General features: G+C 26.7%; 1 protein-coding gene across 1 annotated transcript; it reads right to left on the minus strand.

Moving 5' to 3' along the window:
• Positions 1-3,521: 3,521 nt before the first annotated feature.
• LOC145838443 (uncharacterized) lies at positions 3,522-7,858 on the minus strand. Its single transcript, XM_082946036.1, has 7 exons — positions 7,635-7,858; positions 5,952-6,150; positions 5,203-5,703; positions 4,890-5,087; positions 4,687-4,830; positions 4,461-4,587; positions 3,522-3,976 (listed from the first exon to the last, which is right to left on the minus strand). The coding sequence occupies exons 1-7, from the start codon at positions 7,782-7,784 to the stop codon at positions 3,682-3,684; spliced, it is 1,614 nt and encodes a 537-aa protein (XP_082802162.1). The 5' UTR covers positions 7,785-7,858; the 3' UTR covers positions 3,522-3,681.
• Between the last annotated feature and the right edge of the window lie 13,637 nt (positions 7,859-21,495).

Consider the following 21,495-nt stretch of genomic DNA (forward strand, 5'->3'; position numbering starts at 1 on the left):
TAATATTATCTTAATATACTAAAAACTATATTTTAGTTATATTTTGAAATACATAATAAACTATTGATATTTTTTTAAATTTTTAACCTAGTCAAAAAAAATAAGTTCAAACAAGTTCATAGAAGTCATAAAAAACTATGTTCAAAATCGTATAAATAAATATCTTATTATGAGTTACTACGATAATTCAAGTTACTTTTTATTTAATGGTCATATTTATCTGTTTTATGCAAAAAGCCTACTTTATAATAAAACTTAAAGTGTCAAAACAAAGCTCTACGTTTTGGAAAATATTTCTATCTTGTTGTTTACATTTAAAACTAATTATAAACTTATGATAATGTTGTACATTGACCTTTATGTTTTTTTAAGTTTGTTGTATCTTAAATTTTTCTTCAGTTTTACTATTATTTTTTTAATTAGTAAAATCATGTTTGCAGTATTTTGAAAAGTTATTATTCTGCTGATGTAATAGTTTTATTGTAAAGAACTTAGATTATTTATTTTAATTTTGTCAATTAAAAACAGAACTATAAAAGTATATAGTTTTTGATATTAACAAAGTTTTGATAAGAAAGGGCAACGTTTAAAGTGTTTAACAAGTAGTTAATAATGAGTATTGCAACATAGATTCTGAAAAAGTTGTTGAAAATATTAGTTTTTTTTCTTACTTACTTTCGTAGTGAGGTTTTTGTAACTTTAAGAAAATTTAATATAAATTAACAAATTTTCTATCAAGTTAAGTAGTAGGAAGCATTTTTGAAACATTTAAGTTTTAACAAATTATAAAACGTCTAAATATTTTTAGGTCTGAGGCTTAGGAAAAATGTTATTAATAATTTGTAATCATTAGTAGTAAATATAGAAGAAAAAGAGGTGTTTTTGAGTATTAGGGGTACTTATAGAGCTTTACTGACAATTATTTTATTTAACTTGTTAACATTTGATCAAAAATGTTCATAATCCACTAAAACTACATAATGTGGTTACTTTTTCTACAAAGCATTGACTATTTGTAAAATTGTTCTTGCATTTTATTTTCTTGCTGTTTCCTCTTAACACATAGTTCCTTTGACAAATATTTAAATTATATTAAATATCTTACATCCGTTTTCTATATCCAAAGCAACACTTAATTTTTAATAATTTCTGAAAACAATAGACTGTGAGAGTTGTTTACATGAACAAATTAAAGTATTTAATTATTGCTAAAAAATTAAGTAAGAAACTTTTTTCAAACTTCTAGATTAGTCAAGCTTCTAAAATTTTTGCATTGCTTTTTGTGTACGAACTTACTAATTCAATAAGTACAATATTTTATATTCCTACTAAAGAAATTGCACCGACCCAACTGTAAAGTAAGTAAAAGTACGAAAATACGAAGTCTTATATTTGCCAACGCATCGTGTATAAGCAAAAGTTTGTAAAATTTTTGTAAAGCTTTAGTTTTTTTAAAATTTACTAAATTAATGTTACATGGTATGAATGATACAAAAAAATATCGTTTTTAAACATTAAAAACATAAAAAATAATATTTTTATACAATTAAACTGTTACAAGTTGTCTCTATATTGGTGATTTATATATTCATAACAATAATTAAAAAAAAAACTCTACCACTAGCCTCTTATGAAAAGAAACAAAAAAATCTATAAACTATAGAATGGTTAAAATAATTTACTTTTGTAGAGAGTTTCTGCAATGAAACTAAGAAATAAACGTTAGACTGGTATTTTTATTAGTATAGGTTTAGTTTTTTATGAACTATGTAAGACAGTAAGTTAAAGAAAAGCTTAATTTAATAAATTTTTGTACGTTTAGTAGTTTTGCCTACTTTTTAAACTTTGTGTTTATATTTCAATTTTTGTTTTGTATTTTTAACAGCCGTTAATTGCATTGAAAATGTAAAATAAATTGATGAAAGCTTTGTAAATGATAGTTTGGTTTATATTTCACTAGACAGTTATTTATGAGCTATATTATAGCCTTTTTGATTTGATATTTAAAACTGTAACTGTCTGAAATAGTAATAAATCGGCTTGTGTACTGACCCCGGATACGGCTTACTTGATTTCCTATTTATGTAATACGGCAATGACTTAAAACTATATGCTAACAAGTTAGGATAATATATAATTTTTTTTTTATAATGAGTATAAAATATAGTACCGTCAATTATGGTAATTAATAAAAACGAGTATTGAGAATGAAAGGTTAATTTTAAAAAGTATTTCGTAGTAGTAGCTTTTACAAAAATAAAGTAAATTTTATGTTTCTAGAAAGATTATTTATACTAGATATTCACTTCTTTTTATTCTGACCAAAAAAGCTAAACCGTATGTTTTAGCGCTTTACAAAATGTTATTGAAATTATTTTAATTTCACAAACTCTTTCTTTGACTGCTTTCGCAAAAATATTGGGTAATCTATTAACTTAGTTTATATTTTTGGGAGGGAAAAAAAAGTTTAGACATTTCAATTTTTAAATTATTTTAAATTCCCTATAAATTTTATTAATTGTTTTTTAGAAATAAAATTTTTGTTAATTAGACCTCGTAGTTCATTTATGAATTTAAATCCCAAATATTTTTTTGAGTACGGCAACTAAAAAATCTTTAGATTAAATTTTCGTAGAGTGAATTTTATTCTAACTAATATTTTTAGTCATCTTAAGTTTTTTAAACTTTGTGTTATGTTTTTTTAATGTCTAAAAAATGTAATAAAAGCCCTATTAGAAGTTTTTTTTTGTAATAAAATAAAAGCGATCGACCTAAGTGTTAAATTTTCTTAGATAGTTTTGTTAGATTGGTGTTCAAATAACTTCTTTTTATTGTTAGTAAAACAACATATATATATTTAAATTTGTTTTTCAATTAATGATATTTAAAAAAAACAAGATAATACAGTTCGCATTTGAAAAAAATTCAGAATTTAATCAGATTTTCATAAGCAATTATAATATTTTTGTTACTGATCAGCATAAAGTAGCTATTAAGATAAATAAAAGTTTAAATTACTCCCTTTAAAATAGTGTTATATTAGTGTTATACACGCATGTGCTTTTATTAAGTTTCATAACCAATAAAAACTGGCATAAAACTTTAAAAGCAGTGTTAAACTAATCGTACAGAAGTTAATTTATAAATGATATAGTTCTATATAATTAAGATCGGCTCATTGTTACTTTAAAATCATCTAATCTTTCCACAAACATATTGTTTTTTAGTTACTTAAAAACTATGTTTTAGGAACTTTTTGATACTCAGTTTAATATAAGAGTAAATAAAATAAAAACTGTTTCAAACAAAAATGTGGTTTTATAGCTGTACTCAAGTTAACATAAAGTAAAAAAATTCTAATTTTTTAAAAATTAAATCTATTTAAACATTCAGATTTAAATGTCAAATAATCTGTAAATACTCTTAAACAGTTTATGTTTTTTATTTTATTTTTCATAGTGTGCCAAACAAAGTTTAAAACTAATTTGTACTATTAATTATATTAAACTGCTTGCTTTTCTGCAATAAAGTTTATTTCCTTATATGTACATAAATTGAACAAAGTAAAAACTTAAAAAATAAAAGTAAGCGTTGTGTTAATCTATATAATAACTTTAGAAGTTATATGTCTTAAAATTGTATCTAGGTGACAAATTTCAGAACGTAAAACTCAAAAAAGTTTTAAGGTTTGCAATGGGCAGCTTCGATCTCGCAAAGTCCGTAAACTTTCCAGTCTTCAATCACGTAACAAGGTAAATCGTTTATTTCGTTCTCCATTTTTTCAGCGTATATGTGGGCGCAATGTTCGACTCCTTCCCAGTTGTCCGGCTGACCTTCACTCCATCTGACCATCGTTCCGCTTAAATCTAGAAGTTGGTTAGAAGGTTGGAACTTCCATGTACCTTCGACTTCATCGTCAGTCAGACCAACCCACAAATGTTTGTTCATATTTGCTGCTCTTGCTTCTGATATCAACCTATAGTGAGGAAATCGTATAAACTAAATTTAATTAATCTGCGTAGTTATAGGTTTTTGTTATTAATTGTATTAACTTTTAAGTAAAGTTGTCATTTACAAAATAAGACAGCCAGCAAAAAAAGTTTGATGAAATCAAATTTAAAAATGATTCTTAATTTATTTTGTTAATAATGTGATTAAAAAGTGTGCAAAAACTTGAAAATTTTTCATTTTATTTGTAACTTTAGAGAACTAAACTACAAAAGCTGCTAAGACGTAAAATTTTAATACATAGCTATAACTTATTGCATATACTATTTTGTAATTTAAAAAACGAACCAGAGTTTTATTATTTTTATGATATATATTTAAAGACTAGAAAATTGCTAAAAAGTAAAAAATTAACAAATATACATAAAATATTACAGCTTTTATTTATCTATTTGCCATCGTTATATAAATACTTTGATATAACAAATATTTAACTATAATTAATTTCTCACTGGTGGTATGCACTTCCAGAAGCACCGAGGTTTTTAGAAACTAGCTGGCCTCCAAATTGATTTTTACAAGTCTGCTGTGCTTCGTTCCAACCTTCTGGGTTTGATGTCACAGCATACGTGAAGCAGTCTGAACCATAAATTAAGTCAATAATTTATTCTAAAATAAAACTTAGTTTCTCTATTTCTATAACCAGGTTTTTTGTTAAATTGGTATAACGCTTCTAACCAGTGCATTCTTGGGTGTTACATTCACTTGTTCTTTCACTTGGTCCTTCGCATTCGCCCTGTGTGCAGTTTCTGGTGTCAGTTCTGTTACCGCCTCCACAAACTCTACTACAACTTCCGTTGTTCCATTCTGACCATACTGGCTCTAATTACGTTAAAAAGTTTTTATTTACAGTTGAATATAAAAGACATTAAGGTTCTTACCTAGTTTACAAACAATATTAGCTTCAGCCAATGCGGGTAGAAAAGCTCCGTTTACGCATTCAAGAGTTGAAAGTGCATCATCCACCATTGTGTAAGGCTCGTTGCAGTAATAAGTCACATTTTCGTTTTCATAGACAACTTCACCAGAACCTGACACTACTGAAAAACCGTTCTCTACTGCTGGCGGTACTCCACATGCTGAAAAAAAATATTTTTTTTAATAGGTACTATTTTTTATTTAAAGTATAATCTATTAGAATATAAACTTCTAAATGCAGTAACTACACAAAAATTTAAATTCATCATTACAAACATTTAAGTCCATGATTCTCAACTACAGTGACGATTGCCGAGAACCCGCTGCGACTGACGCTGCAATCCGATTTGAAAACGACCAGCAATTGATTTGACGAAGTATCCAGCTGCGTTGAAAGCTCCACTTCCTCCAAAAGTTTCTTGTTGCCGTTTGAACTAACATCGTAAACGTTAACTGTGTCTAAATCCCTTTCAAGATCAACTTTTTTAACGTCTAAAGATAACGAGTAACCGGCGTGAGTTCTTATCAGCCACCTGTGTTTGGACGCGTCCGGATAGTTGCCGTGATCGAAATTAGCCGAGGAAAATGTAATTTTTAGGTTTTCAGGTTTGTCGCTGTAAAGATCAAGGACCGTCAAAAACTGGTTAGTTTGTTTTGATTGGTTTTCTTCTTCGGGTTTCTCAGCTTCGTAGTTGAAGGTGTAGTCTATTTCGTTGCCACCTTTCACTGTCGACCTTGTCGATGCGGTCTGTAGCTCGTGTACCAAAAGTTCATCGTCTGTCAATAAAAGTTATAATGTTGGTATCACACCTTGCTTTAAAAAAAAAAATTAAAACTTGAAAATTTGATGCTTTTAAAAAATAATATAATTTTAGTATTCAATATTATACTAACTTGAATTAATTATCAGTTTAATTATTGTTTAAGTTTCAAACTTGTAAAAGTAAATTATTTAATTAATGCAATTTAAATTACAATAAAAACCAAGCTAACGAAAAAAGATTATTTATTTTAGCTTCACACACCATTTAGTTCAGTAAGCTGTAGAGGTCTGCTACTTGCTTTATTATCAATTTTTCCTTTTGGACCGCTAGATTTTGAATTAAATTCGAGCAAATCAACTTGTTCTGGAAGGTAAACTCGGAATCCAATGTATTCTGAATAACTTCCTTTATTTTCAACAGAAACTTTAACAAAGTCACCATCATACCCTTTTGTTTTGTTCTAAAAAAAAAACTATTAAAAAAAAATTATTATAAAACTAACTATTTGTTAAATAAGTAAGTAGATAAGCTGATAAAATAACCGATAGATAAAGTAAGTAGATAAACTGTTTAAAATCTTTCGATGACTAAATAGTTTTTTCGTACATTAGGTCCTTAAACCGGGTAGGTGTCAAATTTGCCCGAGCGGACTAAATTGCACGAGGGGACTAAATTGCACGAAGATACATTTGCACGAAGACGCTTTTGTACGAAGGGTCACTTTTGAACGAGCGGACAATTTTACTCTGGTTGAATCTTTAATTTAATTTTATTTTTTAATTTGTTTTCTAATTTAAGTTTTTTTATTTTTTTATTTATTTTTTTATTTTTTTATTTTGCTATCACTGTTACCTCTAATCCTTAACCTCGGTCGGTAACTTATTCTATTTTTGTTTGTCAATGTTTTTTTTTTTCATATCACTGTTACCCCTAACCCTTACCCTCGGTAGGTAGGTTACTTTTTTCTTTTTAATTAAATCATTTTATTCATCATTTTCTTGTACTTTTTAATACTAATTTTTATTAGTCATTTTATTTATTTATTTTTACGGTCACTATTACCCCTAACCCTTACCTTTGGTCAGTAACTTTTTCTTTCTTTTTGATTTTTTATTAATGTATCTTTTAGTTTTTTTTATACTCTCGTGCAAAAATGATCCTCCGTGCAAAATTGTAACTCGTGCAAAATTGAACCTTGGTGCAAAAGTATTTTCGTGCAAAATTGACCTTTCGTGCAAATTTGCCTCGTGCAATTTAGTCCCCTCGTATAATTTTGTCTTTGTGCAATGTGTACCGTTCTCCCTTAAACCAAACTTTCTGAGCGCTTTTTTTTTTGTTGTTCAATTAACCATGTTAAACAATTAATTTGAAACATTAAGTAAATAAATATAAAAAGTACAAAGCCTCAAGTACAATCAATAATAACAATAAAATTATTTGCACTGAGGTTTTCTTAAATAAAATACTTTAAACTTAAAGTTGTTAAACGTTTTAGAACATGGTATCATATAAGTGTATCCAGTTGTTTTAAAAATAATTTAGTTATTAAGCTTGTCGCTTTAAACGCAACTACGTACATTATTATAATTTTTTATTTTACTGTAAAGTTTTAACTATAATGTAGCTAATAGTTAATACTGATGTATCTTATGACCATGAACAATTTTAGTAATTTGCAATAGCTAGTTAACTTTTTATTGTAATGATTTGGACTTTTGTGAATGTATAAGTAATATTTAAGTAAGTAAATTTTTACAACTTACGTAGTTTTGTAAACAACCAAATTAAAAATAACAGAAACATTATAAACAACAATTAGCTACAAAGTTAAAGTTATCGTGGTGATTGTTATAAATGAAAATAACTTTTTAACGTAAAAGTTTTGTTATATTACTGTTTTGTTTGAAAATTAGTTTAAGTAAAATATTTAGAGTAAATGCTTACCAGTAATAAGCTTTGAGAGGAGCTAACAGTCAAGTCAGCAAGCTCTGAGCTAACGAATCCATCGATTGGATGAGAGTCACTCACAGATAAGTAAATCGTCAACAGAACAGTTATCGCAGTAAGTTTCATGTTGCCACGCTTACCTTTCATGTGTTTGATTTCGTTGGAATCATTGCTGCTTTTATACTTATTAACACGTCGGCAACGCCTAAGTTAACTATTTTGTTTTTTACCTTTTAGATTAAAAAGCAAAAAAAAAATCTCTTAAAAGGTTTTATTGTTAACAGGTAAGTTGATTTACCATCAATTGTTCTAAAATAAGCCTGTGTACTTTAGATATCTGTTTTAATCTTAATAGCCTTTGTTTTTAAACCAAAAATCTTTAAAAAAAATATTTGTTTAACAACATTAATCATTCTAATTGTAATAAACTTAACAGATCATTCAAGAAAATTAAAAAACATTTTAAAGATATTTTAAAAACATGACCTACAAACATTCGATAATAAAGGTTTAAAGTAAATTTCAAACTTAAAAGTAAATTTTCTTATACCAGCGTAATTCAGTTAATGTACATAATACTTTAATGCACGCTTTTATAAACATAAAAAATACTTTTATTGAGCTGTAATTTCCGGCCTGCAAAGCATTTAAACTTTAAAACAACTTATGCAAAAAACCAAAGTTACGTTTTTTATTATAATTAACTACAAATTTAATCGTAATTTTTTACTTAAAACGAGTAGTTCTTATTTAATGATTATTAAAGAAATATTAGATACTTTTTTTAAAATTTATTATCAATATTTCTAATATAATTTTTTTTTAATTGGTTGTTCTGTAAAAACATTTTCTAGTGAGTCGAGTCTTTTATTCATTGATGACAGCTGATTACAGACCTAAAAATAAAGAATATAAAATATTTTTTTGTAATTTTGAAAAAAAACCAAATTCATGCATTATAATTTTTTAGATAAAGTAAGATTTTAAGTTTTTAAATACAGTTTATTTCTTGTTCAGATTGTTGTTTATGTGTTTAATAACTTATAAGCACAGTAAATTGTGTTTAAAACGTTACTGCATAATATACTTCAAAACTTTTAAAACATTTTTGAACGTTAAGTTGAGAAACTGTATTACAAAAAAATTAGTTTAAATTTAACTAAAATTCGTTGTTGCAATATTTTAGTTAATTATTATTTTTTAACTTATTTTAGAATACATATTGAAAACCTACTATATAATGGACCTATTTCATCTTTAACTTTATAATATTCAGTTTTGAATACTTAAATTTTACAATAAATAAAAATACGTTTGTAGAACAGTGTCCTTAAAAACAAAAAACATTTTTTGTATTTAATTGTTAAATACTAGATGCATGTTGATGTGTATACGAAAACCATATCATTTATCACTGCTAATTTTACAAAAAAATATCCATGTAAACTCTGCTGAATAGCAGTATTTATGTCATTTATAAGCATATACATTGTATAAAGAAATGATAATTAAAATTTAAAAAAAAATATTTCAACGCTATATTTTTTATTTATACACCATACTTGTTGTTAGTAACATAATTGTATTTTGTATATTGGTGCTAAGTATTTAGGATTAATAGTAACTGCTATCATGTTTTTAGTAAATAAACCTAAATTGTTTTTATAATTGATAAAAAAGTGGACTATAACCCAAACTAACTAGTTTACTTTTTAAAAGTACTAACTCAAAAAATTACTGTAAATTTCCGGAAAAGACGTTATCAGTTTCTTTTTTTATGTTAGTCATTCTACTGTATCTCATAAAAGTTTTTACAAAAGTTTAATAAATTTAATATATTACTTATTTTTATTTAATTTTAGTTTTATATTTTATTGTACCGTACCAAGTTACTTTTTAAAGCGTACTTTTTTAGTCACTATGTTCCAAAACGTGTCTTAATTTTCTTCTCCGCACAATAAATATAGACAACTTATGAAAAGTAAACATTAAAAATACTTTGAAATATGGTAGACTATCTATTTTGTGTTGATTAAAATGTTGTTATTTTGTTTGTTTTAAGAAATTAAACACGTATTTCACAAAAAAAAGATGTTATACTTACGTAGTGTAAAATACTTCTATATCACGATCTACATGTTATATTGTTTTCAGCGTTTATATTTCATTTTAAGTAACTTAACAACATTGTAACGGACTTTGATATTCTTATACTATAGTCTCTATCTATTTAAATTCAAAGCCTTAAAGCAACCATAAAGATATGAACAATTTTCAAACAGTATATTATTTAAGTTTTTAATACTATTCTAAAAATATTTTAGAATTGTAATTCAAACTCTTCAATTTAGTTTTTCAAGCAATTTGCTTTAAAAAAAAAAGTTATATATATTTTTTTAAATTTATTCTATTTAATTAGCATACACAACTAGACAAAAATAATAGTATGAAAGTTAATAAATTTAATAAAATTAAAGTTGAAATTTTTATGTCCAAACATGAAATTCAAATGACAAAAATAATTTCAAACTAGAGTAAAAATAAAACTTACACAAAAGCTGATATAAATTTTAATTAAGTTTGAAATTAAAAAACACAAGATTCATTCGCATAAGTAAAACTAGAATGAAAAAATAAGCTATAATAAGAAAATAAATTAAATTGGGTTAGATATTTATACTCAATCAACAATTCACATTCTTAGAAAACTTAGTTCAACGCATGTATTAAAATCACATAGTTGGTTTTAGCTTTTTTTGTTACTTTTTTTAATTGTTTAATTAATTAAATTTAAGTTAAGTTATAATTAAGTACTACGCCTAAGTTTTACTAATTTAATCTTTTTCTATACTTTATGTAAATCTTTAATATAAAGCATTTGCATGATTTGTATACAAATAGTTTGATTAGTTTTAGTCTAGCAGCGACCAAAAAAAAATTAGTTATAAATTTCAAACCAACGATTAAAAGGAAACAAACATTGTAAAACATTATACAAATAAAAAACTTAAGCAAAGTATTTTATCATATGCGAGTTACTTTAAAAACTAACATTTTATTGTATATTTTTTAGTAATAATTACTTAATTATAAAACATAAACTTTAAGTTTTTTGATTAAAGACCATTAATAACTTTTTTTTCTTAAAACTTTAAATGATAATAAGAAAAACTACATATAAAAAAAAATTATGATTTTTTTGAAAGTTTAAAATACATCTGAGGCAAAAAATATCTTACAATGTTGCATAAACATGATTTTAGATAGTTAGAAAAGCAATATGTTGAAGTATGAAAGATTATGCTAAGCGGTAGTTGTTTAACAAAGCATACACAGTATACAAAATATAATATAATAAAATCTTTTATACAAAATTTACACAGAGGCTATATATATATATTTTATAGTATTTTTAAAGGTAAGCAAAATAGATAAAAACGTAAAATTTTAGCGTGTAAAAAAGATGTATTTGTAGCGAGTAGTCTTTCAAAAAATATAATACTAACTTTTAGGTTCAGTAGAAATGTAGTTTTTAATTTCCAACAATTTAAACTATGCATTATTTTCTGCGAGATTAAGACACATATTTTAAGTACCTAAAATGGACTCAACTAAAGAAAAGTTTTAATTTAGAGAGATATTTTTTTAATATAAATAAAAGGACTGATTATCGGTTTTTTTATTCCATTTAAAATTGATTTAATTTACAAAACAGGGGTCGGCCAACTTTCTAAAAAAAACTTGCTTTTGAGTCGCTACTATTTTTAGTAATCAATATAAACGGTATCTTTTGAATAGAATTGTAAAAAGTTATCAATAATATAGTACTAGTTTAGGTATGATTATTGAATAAAGAGCTTAATTAAAAACATTTACGCAAAAACACTTTATTTTATTTTTATAAAAAATACTTTTCTAGCTGAAAACTACATCGCAAGCTGCAGTTTGCTAACCGCTGTTATAAACAAAAACAAAGACCGCAAATGTAATTTAAGAAGAAATTATAATAAGTCGGTATACTTGATTTAAAAATACCTAGATATAATAACTAAAAGTATTTAAACAAAAAGCGCCTGTAGAAGCAATACAAAAAATTGCTTGGGACGCGATTGGTCTTCAGATACGCTCTTGCTTCTGAATCATTTATGAAAGATCTAAGTTTTAGAATAGTCAAAAGATCGCTAGGTTCAAGTTCGCTACCATCTACTTTTGTAAACAGGAATGCCTAAAAATGTAGTTGATTTTTGCGTTAAAGTATTATAAAAATCCTTACATATATTTCAAATAGCTGAATTAAACATTTGAACACAATTAACTATAATAAAGCTAAAAGTTAAAAATATGTTGGAGCTAAGACACGAAAAAAACTTTAAAAGTTAAATCAATAATAATGTTAAGTTTTATTTTTAATTACGCATTCATAGAAAAACGAATGAAAATTTTTGTTGATAAAGTTTTAAAATTTTAACAGTCAAAAAGTATAAAGTTCAACATTATTTTTGAATAAGACATTATCAAGTAAGTTTTGTATATTATTGTGTTATGTAAGCGGAAATTGATTTTGTCTAAAACTTATTGAGTCAATTTAAAAAATAGAAAATTAATACATGCTATCAAAACATGCTTTGAGTAAGTATAGAATATAAACTTGTAGCTTCATATAAAGCATTTATTTTGTATAATATGCTCATAAACAAACTGATAGCTCGGAAGGAGGCAGAATGAACACATAATGATGCTTGTCGTCCGGAACAAATTTATAATAGTCTTCACTAGCGTCTGTGTCATACTCAGTTGAAAATACAGATGATTCAGTAAAGTCATCAGAAGAATCGAATACTGAACACTCATCCTCTAAATCTGTTTTTATTAATTTTTTTTTTTAACTTTTAATTACTTTAAATTTAAATAGATATTATGCATTTATAATGATGATGAAAAAAAAATTAAAAGTGAAATTTTCTTAGTATAGATATACTACAACATCTTTAAAAAAAGTTATGTTTACAAAAAAATAAGACTGAGCAAATAAAGCTCGGTTAAAAATACAAAAAAAATGTACTACACGTATTTTAGAATTGTTTTGTACAGAGTCAAATGTAATTTTATACAAACTTTTTGAGCATAATTATCTATTTAAACTTGTTTCTTTTAATGTCACTAACTGTTTTCTAAAGACTCTCTTGGAACCAACACAAGATTAGGCAGTTTTTTATTAAGCGATCTAGAAACACAGTTTAGCTCTATAGCTTTCATTTCAACCATTTCTTGACATCTTCTTATTACTTCTGCAAATATTTTTTTAATAAAAGCTAAATTTATTAAACTCTTCTGTACAATATGAAAAAATATAGTAATAATTATAGTTTTCACAGATTAAAGCATAGTTACTTTATACTAATATAGTGGAATTTTTTATGTTTAATATTATAGTGTAGTAATACTAAATTGATTAGTATTTATAAAAAAAAACCTTCTCTGTCTATTGATATATTTTGTGCATGATTTGTAGAAGCAATCATTTGAACTAGTTCAGCACCAGTAAAAGATTTTCTTTTTTTAAGTAGGCTTCGAACTTGTCCAGCAGATAAGAATAAGTCTAGAAGGTCACAACTCTACATTGAAAATAATTTGTGCGCGTTTAATAGACTATTTGAAGTTGGCACTAAAAGCAATCTAGTAAACTATTTTTTGTTAAAACTAGAAGTTTTGCTCATAAAGTTGTTTAAGGGAAATTATTTACACTACTTGGATTATCTACAAAAACGTTTCTCATAATGGTTCTATTTACTTATGTTTTTTAAACTTAACTATAATCAGATAATAATTAAAAATGATTAGCTTTTAGCAATAAAATTTGTGAAACATTAAGTTTAGTTAATTTGAAAAAAGTACATTTTAATACTGTTTTTTTGAACGATGTAAAATTTCTTCCCTACCAGCAGCACTTTAAACTATCCAGTTTTAGAAGCAAAAATATTTTCATAATACTTTTTATCATTTAACTATTACAATTTTAGAACAAAAAAAAAAAGTAATTTGTTGTAACTTCTAGTTTGTATTAAGTAAATAGAAATATCTAACTATGTGAAATGTTTTATAAATAACCTTGTGTTCAACATTTCCGATTATATCAATAACAGCTGAAGTTGGAAGAAGAAAGACTTCTAAATTAGACAAAACTGCATTCAGATTTTCGTCAAACTCTTCAAACTCAAATCCATTACAAGCTAAAACGTGCATTGTTTCACGGAACAACATTAAGTAATAAAATGATGCAGATAAGTTTTTATTTCTGAAATGCTGTAGATACAGTATATTTTCGCAAAAATCCTATAAAATAAATATTGTCATAAATTTGTATTAGAAAATGAATAAAAAAGTTTTACAACTGTTTCCAATAGTATTAATCTCTACTTGTTAATTTAGAAGTCTGGTTTTTGAAACAAGTTAAATTTTTATTTAGTTTTTGTAAATTTTTGTCAAAACAGGTTCAATGAAATTTTTTATATGTAGCTTAACTGTGTTACATTATAACTATAATTATAACTTACATCAACCAATGCATTCCAGGTAACTTTAAAGGCCCGCTTGTGAGCAGTGCTTTCCAAACGGTTCACCCACTTGATTGTTCTTTGAAGTTTTTGAAAGAACAGCTGAGACTGTTTAGTGCAAGTTTTCACGTCTTCTTTAGTGAAACATTCTTTGAAATAAATTTTTGGTATTTTGGAAGGCTGGAGACAGCTAACAAGAGATTCTAAAGTTGTTTCCGTTACCAAGTAGCTAAAAACATCTATAAGAGTTTCGTTAGTGTCCTTGAGAACTTTGCTAATTCTTTCCTGTAACATTTAATTTTGATAATTTTCCTTAACTATTTATAAAAACTATGCTTTTTTATTTTTATAATTTACTTATTTCTTTTTCCTTATTTATAAATATTAGAAGGAACTTGAACTGAAAAAAAATTCTTACGAGCTCTGCTTGTTTAAATCTTTAAGTTTGAAAGCCTTATTACGTTAAATCTTATGAAATTTTATATTAGTTTTCGTTTATAAATGCTATTTTATTAGTGTTATAACTTGAACTCTTTTTTTTACTGCCCCCACAAACAGTTGCTTAATCAATCGTAAAGTGACAATAAAACAAAATTAAAGGCATTGCATTTACGTTTATGTAACACACAATTACTCAGCAAACAAATAACATATTTGGTGTTACATGTGATGTTTACTCAGATGCGTTATCAAGTCAAAGTTAACAATTTTGTCTCTGATGCAATCTAGTTACTTATTTTGTTGTCAGTTAACATTATTCGGTATATCTTCAACACTATTTAGAATTACGTTAAGCTTTGATTAAGACAAAATTATTCATCAATAGGAAACAAACAGTACTATTAATTGAGGTTTATTGTATTATAAAAATTAAGTTATACATCTAAAATCTTAAAAATATATTTAAAAAAATTATAGCATTAGTTTTATTAAACAAAAATTAAATATCAATATGTCCTGTTCAATGACGTTAAACTGTATCTAACAGGTGAACGACTCGATAACCGAAAGGTTCCTTTGTACACCAAGTCTTTAGACCAAATATTTTGAGCGCTTTTTTGTCGTTTAATAAACTTTTATTAACCATTAAATAATAGAAGAAAATAAAGTATTTAAAATAAAAAACTTGTCCTAAACTCTTAATTTTCTTCAATGAGCTCTACAATATAGGGGTGTTCTCTAATATAGATGCTCTATGACAGTGTTTCTGAAATGGGGTTCCGCGGAACCCTAGGGTTCCGCAACGCCCCTCAGGGGTTCCGCAAAGCCTTTCGAAATTTAAGAAATAAATTTGAAAGAAAAAAAAATAAATCATAAAACTTCAAAAAAATGGAACACATAAAAGTTGTCATAAACCTATTTTATGCTGAGCAACTAGACGAGTCTACTGACGTAAGCGGCAAAGCCTTGTTACTCGTTCGTTAGATATTGTGGGCAGGAAGGATTCAACGAAGATATATTATTTTGTGGAGAATTACCCACAAAAACAACTTCTGTTGAAGTAATGAAATGTGTCGAAAAATATTTCATCAGCAAGGGTTTAGAGTTGAATAAATGTGTCGGCATTTGCACTGACGGTGCAGCGTCTATGACTGGGTCCAAAAATGGTGTAGTGAGGAAAATGAAGGATAAAGCAGTTGAAGCTAAATGGATACATTGTTTTTTACATAGAGAAAATTTGGCAACAAAACATCTTCCTTCTTGTTTACAAGAAGTTCTCTCAGCGTCGATTAAAACTGTTAATTTTATAAAGAAAAGTGACACAAAGGCCAGATGATTCAAAGAACTTTGTGAAAGTTTAGATGCTGACCATCTGCGACTTCTTTATCACAACGAAGTTTGCTGGCTGTCGAAGGGGCGGACACTGGTTCGTGTCGTTGAATTAAAGAAGCAGGTGTTCACCTTTCTTAAAGATGAAGGCTCAGAATTAGTGAAGTTATTTGAATATGATGTTTTTTTGGCCAGACTAGCTTATCTCACCGATATTATCGAAGAATTGAACGCTTTGAACTTAAGTATGCAAGGGAAGCAAAATTCCATTTTTGTCATGACAGACAAGATTGAGGCGTTTAAAAATGGAATTAACTTTTTGAAGAAAAAGGTTGGCAATGGTAGTTTTGCGATGTTTCACCGGTTTGATGAGGCCCATGAAAAATGCATAGAATTCAACTTCTCTGACGAAATATACAACCACCTTGATCTTTTGTCTATAAAATTTAAACAATATTTTCCTGAAGATGTTTGCATCGAAAATTTATGGATTTTGATTCCTTTTATGTGTGATATTGCTTCAGAAGAAGTGAATCTTCCTACAGATACAGAAAACGGATTGCTGCAACTATCTTAAGATAGTAATTTAAAATTGAGTTTCAAAGGAAAGGAGCTTTTAGGTTTTTGGATATGTGCAATTTCAGAGTACCCCGTCTTAGCAAAGCGTGCAGTAAAATTTCTTTACCATTCACCACCACTTATCTTTGCGAGTCCAGCTTTTCGCATGTAACAAACATTAAAACGAAGCAAAGGGACTGTATGCTGACTCCAACCTTATCTGCCTGTCTCCGTCACAGTTTATCCAAAATCCAGCCGCGCATTGACATGCTTGTTGCTAAGAGACAAGTTCAAGTTTCGCACTAAATGTTTTTTATTTATTTTTCGTTAGACATCTTACCCGTTTTTAAAAGTAATCTGTGAATTCGATTAGGTTCATGTTCATTTCGTTATTGTTTGTAGCTCTCATTTTGTTTTTATTATGCAAGGAAATATTTTTATGACGTTGGGATTAATCATGTTTGTTTTAGTTTATTTATTATAGAATCATAAAAAACATATTGCCTCTGGCGCACTTTGAGTTTGACTCGACTTAATACTATTACAATTGGTATAATTTCTAACAATGATATAGTTTTGCAAAAAATTTCGTTTTTCACTGAAATTCCTTTGTTTTTTGCAGGAAATATTATATTAAACATTTTATGTAAAATTAAATTAGGGGTTCCGCGGAAAAGTTGAACTTTGGAAAAGGGTTCCGCCACTAAAAAAAGGTTCAGAAGCACTGCTCTATGATATAGGGCCGGATCCGCAGACTGGATCCGGCCTACCTAGCAGACATATCTGGTCCTCGACAGACTTTTTAGCTCAAAAGCATCTTTGCATAACAAAAAAATTGTAACATATATTTTTAAATTTGCTTTTAGTTTGTTTTTTAGAACACATTAGTAGTTATTAAATCATTAGTTCAATAGAGTTTTGTTTCAAAACAGTTTTTTTCAATTTTCTTGTAAACTTTTTTCAGATTTTTGGTAGCCCACGATTATTTCTTAACAAGTTCGGACCTCAAAAGACTGTTTCTGTTCAACCTTGCCCGCTAGCTAAAAAGATTTCTCACCTCTACTATAATACATATGCCAAAAAAAAAACTTTTTTTATCTATTTTTTTTAAACAAACGTTTTTAAATTTTACACAAATAAGTTAAATATTAGTATTAAGAAGTCGAAAATTTCTAGAAAATTTATAATTATATTTAGAAACGCGCTGTCTAAAACTTTTGTACTTTCAATATCAGACTAAACAATAAATATTTAATAATTGTGAAGTTTTCATTCTAAATTAAGCAGATAAGCGCAACGTTTAAATATATAAAGCATGCAATAAAATTGTAGGAAAAACAGTTAGTATACAAATAGTAGCTATCTTGAAATAAAATATGGTTCTAAAGCACTAATATTTCCAAAAGTGAATAAAGATATGGATAATAAGCTTTATAACCTTTAACTAAAAAAATATTTGCACTACCTTTGACAAAGTATGCTGAGATTTAAAGACAGGTTTTATGTGAAAATGATCCCGTGTACAAAACAATCCAATTTCATTCGGTTTTTTTGTTTGCACTTTAAAAACGTTTCCAGTGGGAGATAGATCGTCTGTGCTTTTGTAAGTTCTACTAAAACTTTCAAGTCCCTGAAGCTTTAAGACTTTTAAGTCTCCGCTCCAAAAGTTTCGTCTAAGATTTTTCCGCACGATTTTGGCCTGTTTTTATTTGAGTTTTTAGAGTAAGTATCTTTTTACCTTTAATATAAAAAAAAAACCTTCGCGCTATTTTTTAAAAAAGCTTTCGGAATTTTTTCCAATAAAAAGTCCTTATACTTTTGGATAAACTCCAAATTGTTTATTCTTGCAGCCATCTGTTTATAAGTTTTCAAATATAAAGTTTAGGTATTAATTTATTTAGAAATAAAAAACTGTAAATAGTGTTCTATTTGTTGCCTACCATGTTTAAAAGCTTGTGGCGAGTTATTCTAACTGAGTTTTCAGTTGTGCTGTTTTTTCTTTTCACGATTGTTCTATAAATATATTTAAGTTTTCTGTTTTAAAACTTAAGAATTAAAAATCTTTATTAAAGCTTTCTAGTTTTGTTTACTTATAATAAAGTTTATTTATTAAATAGCATACCCAGGAGGCAGAAGCGTGTTTATACGGTTTGGTAGGTCTCTTAGTCCTAATTGTTTATCAAAAATTGATTTTAGCTCTTTTTTCTGGTTAATCTTGCAAAACCGTTCAATTGTTTTTTCCACTAGCTACAAAGTTACGAAAACAACTTTTTAAATTAAATTTTCAAAGTTACATAAACTTTTGATTGATACTAGACAAATAAATACGTTTGTTTACCATATCAATAAAAGTTAGTTACGTGTATAAGTAAAACATTATTAAAGTAAGTTAACTTATACGACTATCATAACTTCAATAAATCAATTTTTATGGCCTTATTTCTAGTTTAGCTAGTTGATAACAAACAACAGCTATTTTTTTAAGTATATTCTTCATGTAAAAAAAACTTAATGACTTATATAATCGTAAAAGTAGTCAATAGTATTAAACTTACATATAATATTTTAGTGCAATACGCTTCTTGCAAATTTTGTAAACTTGATAAACAACCAGAATTGTTCTTTTTTGAGTAAACTTTTTTATTTATTGTAGAACTAAGACTAATAAATCTGCGAGAATAAAGTATTATTAATAATAAAATTTATAAAATCTAGGTTAGGTAAGTTATATATCTGAATAATAAGTTTTAAAGATTCATAAACATAATAAAAGCTTTGCTTAAAATTATACATTTAACCACGATCATTACTTAGTGTATGTGAGCCGCAATGTTTTTATATAAACAAATTTATCAATGTTTTTTAAATAAGGTAAATTAAAAAATAATTGTGAGTGTTAACCTATTTAATAAGACCATGAATCTTACAAGCGATACTGAAAACAGTTTTACATCCGAGCAGTTGTAACTACTGACACCATTTCTCCTTCTATCACTTGTACTTTCGCTCTTAGTACTAAAACTTGTTTCACTTTTACTTGAACTCATTGAGCTTTCGAAGCTTTTTTCAGATGAATAACCAAACTCTTTTATCTAAAAAGTTTTAAATTCATTTTATCTGTAACAATGTAAGTAAATGAAAAAAACATTTTAGAATAATTCGTTTCAATTGTGAAAAATTACATTGTATTTTACTTCCAGTATAAAATGTACTATAACACAACTTAAAATTTTATTATGGCGTTCATTCACGCTACAAAATACAATTTAAAAATAAAATAAACTTAATAACCTTAAAGAGCACAGTTTTACCACTCTGATTACAATTAGCTTTATCAATGTATATTACTGTATTTATTTGCTTTTACTTTGATAACTATTAAAATGATTTTTATTAACGCAAGTTGAAATCGTAATACATTTAGTGAAGAACCAAGTTTTCTTAAAAAGTTATATTTCAAAATTTATTGCAGGGGTCAGTAGCTTTTTAAAAGTCGCAGAAAAATTTACAAAACTGCTAGCTGACAGCACTGTCTCTCGAAAACAGCCCTTTGCGGGATGCAATTACTTAAATTACTTTATATAGTCAAAATAAAAAATATCTAAACAACAAACTTCATTATATAAATGATGATAAAGCACTTGTAATTATTATTAACCATATTCAGAGCCTAGTTGTAAACTTTTAATACATAAAGAATATTTCAATTATTTGATTTATGTAGGTATGTTTCAAACTGTAATGTACAGCGCGTACCGCAGATTTATGCTTTTTGGGCCGAAATTTGCTGACCACTGATTTAGTTTTTAATAAAAAATATATTACAGTAGAAGCATAAGTTATAACATTAACTTGTCTGGTTAGAGTTCTTAAGCTTTTTTTAAACATATAACAAGTTAACTAAGTATAAGTTTTTCAAGACCTTATAATCTCTATACGTAGATTTTGTACTTGTTTTGCTTATATCTGCAAGAACATTTGTAAAATTTCTACATTTTTTAGAAGGCAAGGTAGACTTGTTTCTTATGATCCGGTCGGCCACAAAGCTTTTTTCAGTCCAACTAAATAAAATAGTTTTGAAACTTTCAGAAAACTGCATCAGTATTTTGTGATACACAGAAACCCAACTTTTGTAGGACTTGTTAGAGTCAAATAGATTCACGTTTTCTTTTTCATGAACTTTATTGTAAAATTCGATCTTAATATCATTTAATTCGCATAACCTGAATGAAAAGTAATAGTTTTAACAAGTTTTGGAAAACAAAATTTTAACTGTAGTTTTAGGTAAAATAATTAAATTAAAGTTACATATATAACATGCACATTTAACAAATTTAGTTAGAGAAAAGTACAAAGTTTTACTTTAGTTTTTCTTCTTTTAACCGTACTAAAAGTATTAAAAGTACTACAAAAAAAATATTTTAAGAACAGTAAACTAATAGAGATAATAAAGTAGTAATAGTGACGCATTAACTAATTTTAAACTACTTCCAACTCATTATAAAAATGTACTCATGTGAATTAAAAAGGTAAAGTTACAAAATATTTTAAAACTAACATTTCAATCAAAAATTTATTTAAGAAAAACAGTTTAGGTTTATTACATTTTGAAGGATTTATCAAAGTCTCTTAAATTACAAGTACTTACTTTTCACCGAGCTCAATTACGGCACTGATGCTAGCTGGTGATAAGTCTCGTCGATTGTGAGTGCTGTGAATATTCAACATGTCTGCAACGATGCAAGAAAAAAAAACTTGACACACGATGTAAGATGAGTAGTTTTGATCAAAAAATGGATTGAAAGTTCCTCGGTACGTTTTTGAGTTGTCCCTGTAAAAAGAAGAGAGGCACAAGTGAATAATTTTGTTCAATTGTGCTGGCTTCATTCGGAGGCTGATTCCTTCTTTTTCATTGACATCATTTTTAAAACATTTATACTCGCTTCTTACTGCAGATCTAAAATTTTAAAGGTATA

Source organism: Thalia democratica, chromosome 6 (genome assembly GCF_965202585.1).
Source record: "Thalia democratica chromosome 6, ktThaDemo2.hap1.1, whole genome shotgun sequence".
NCBI lineage: Eukaryota > Metazoa > Chordata > Thaliacea > Salpida > Salpidae > Thalia > Thalia democratica.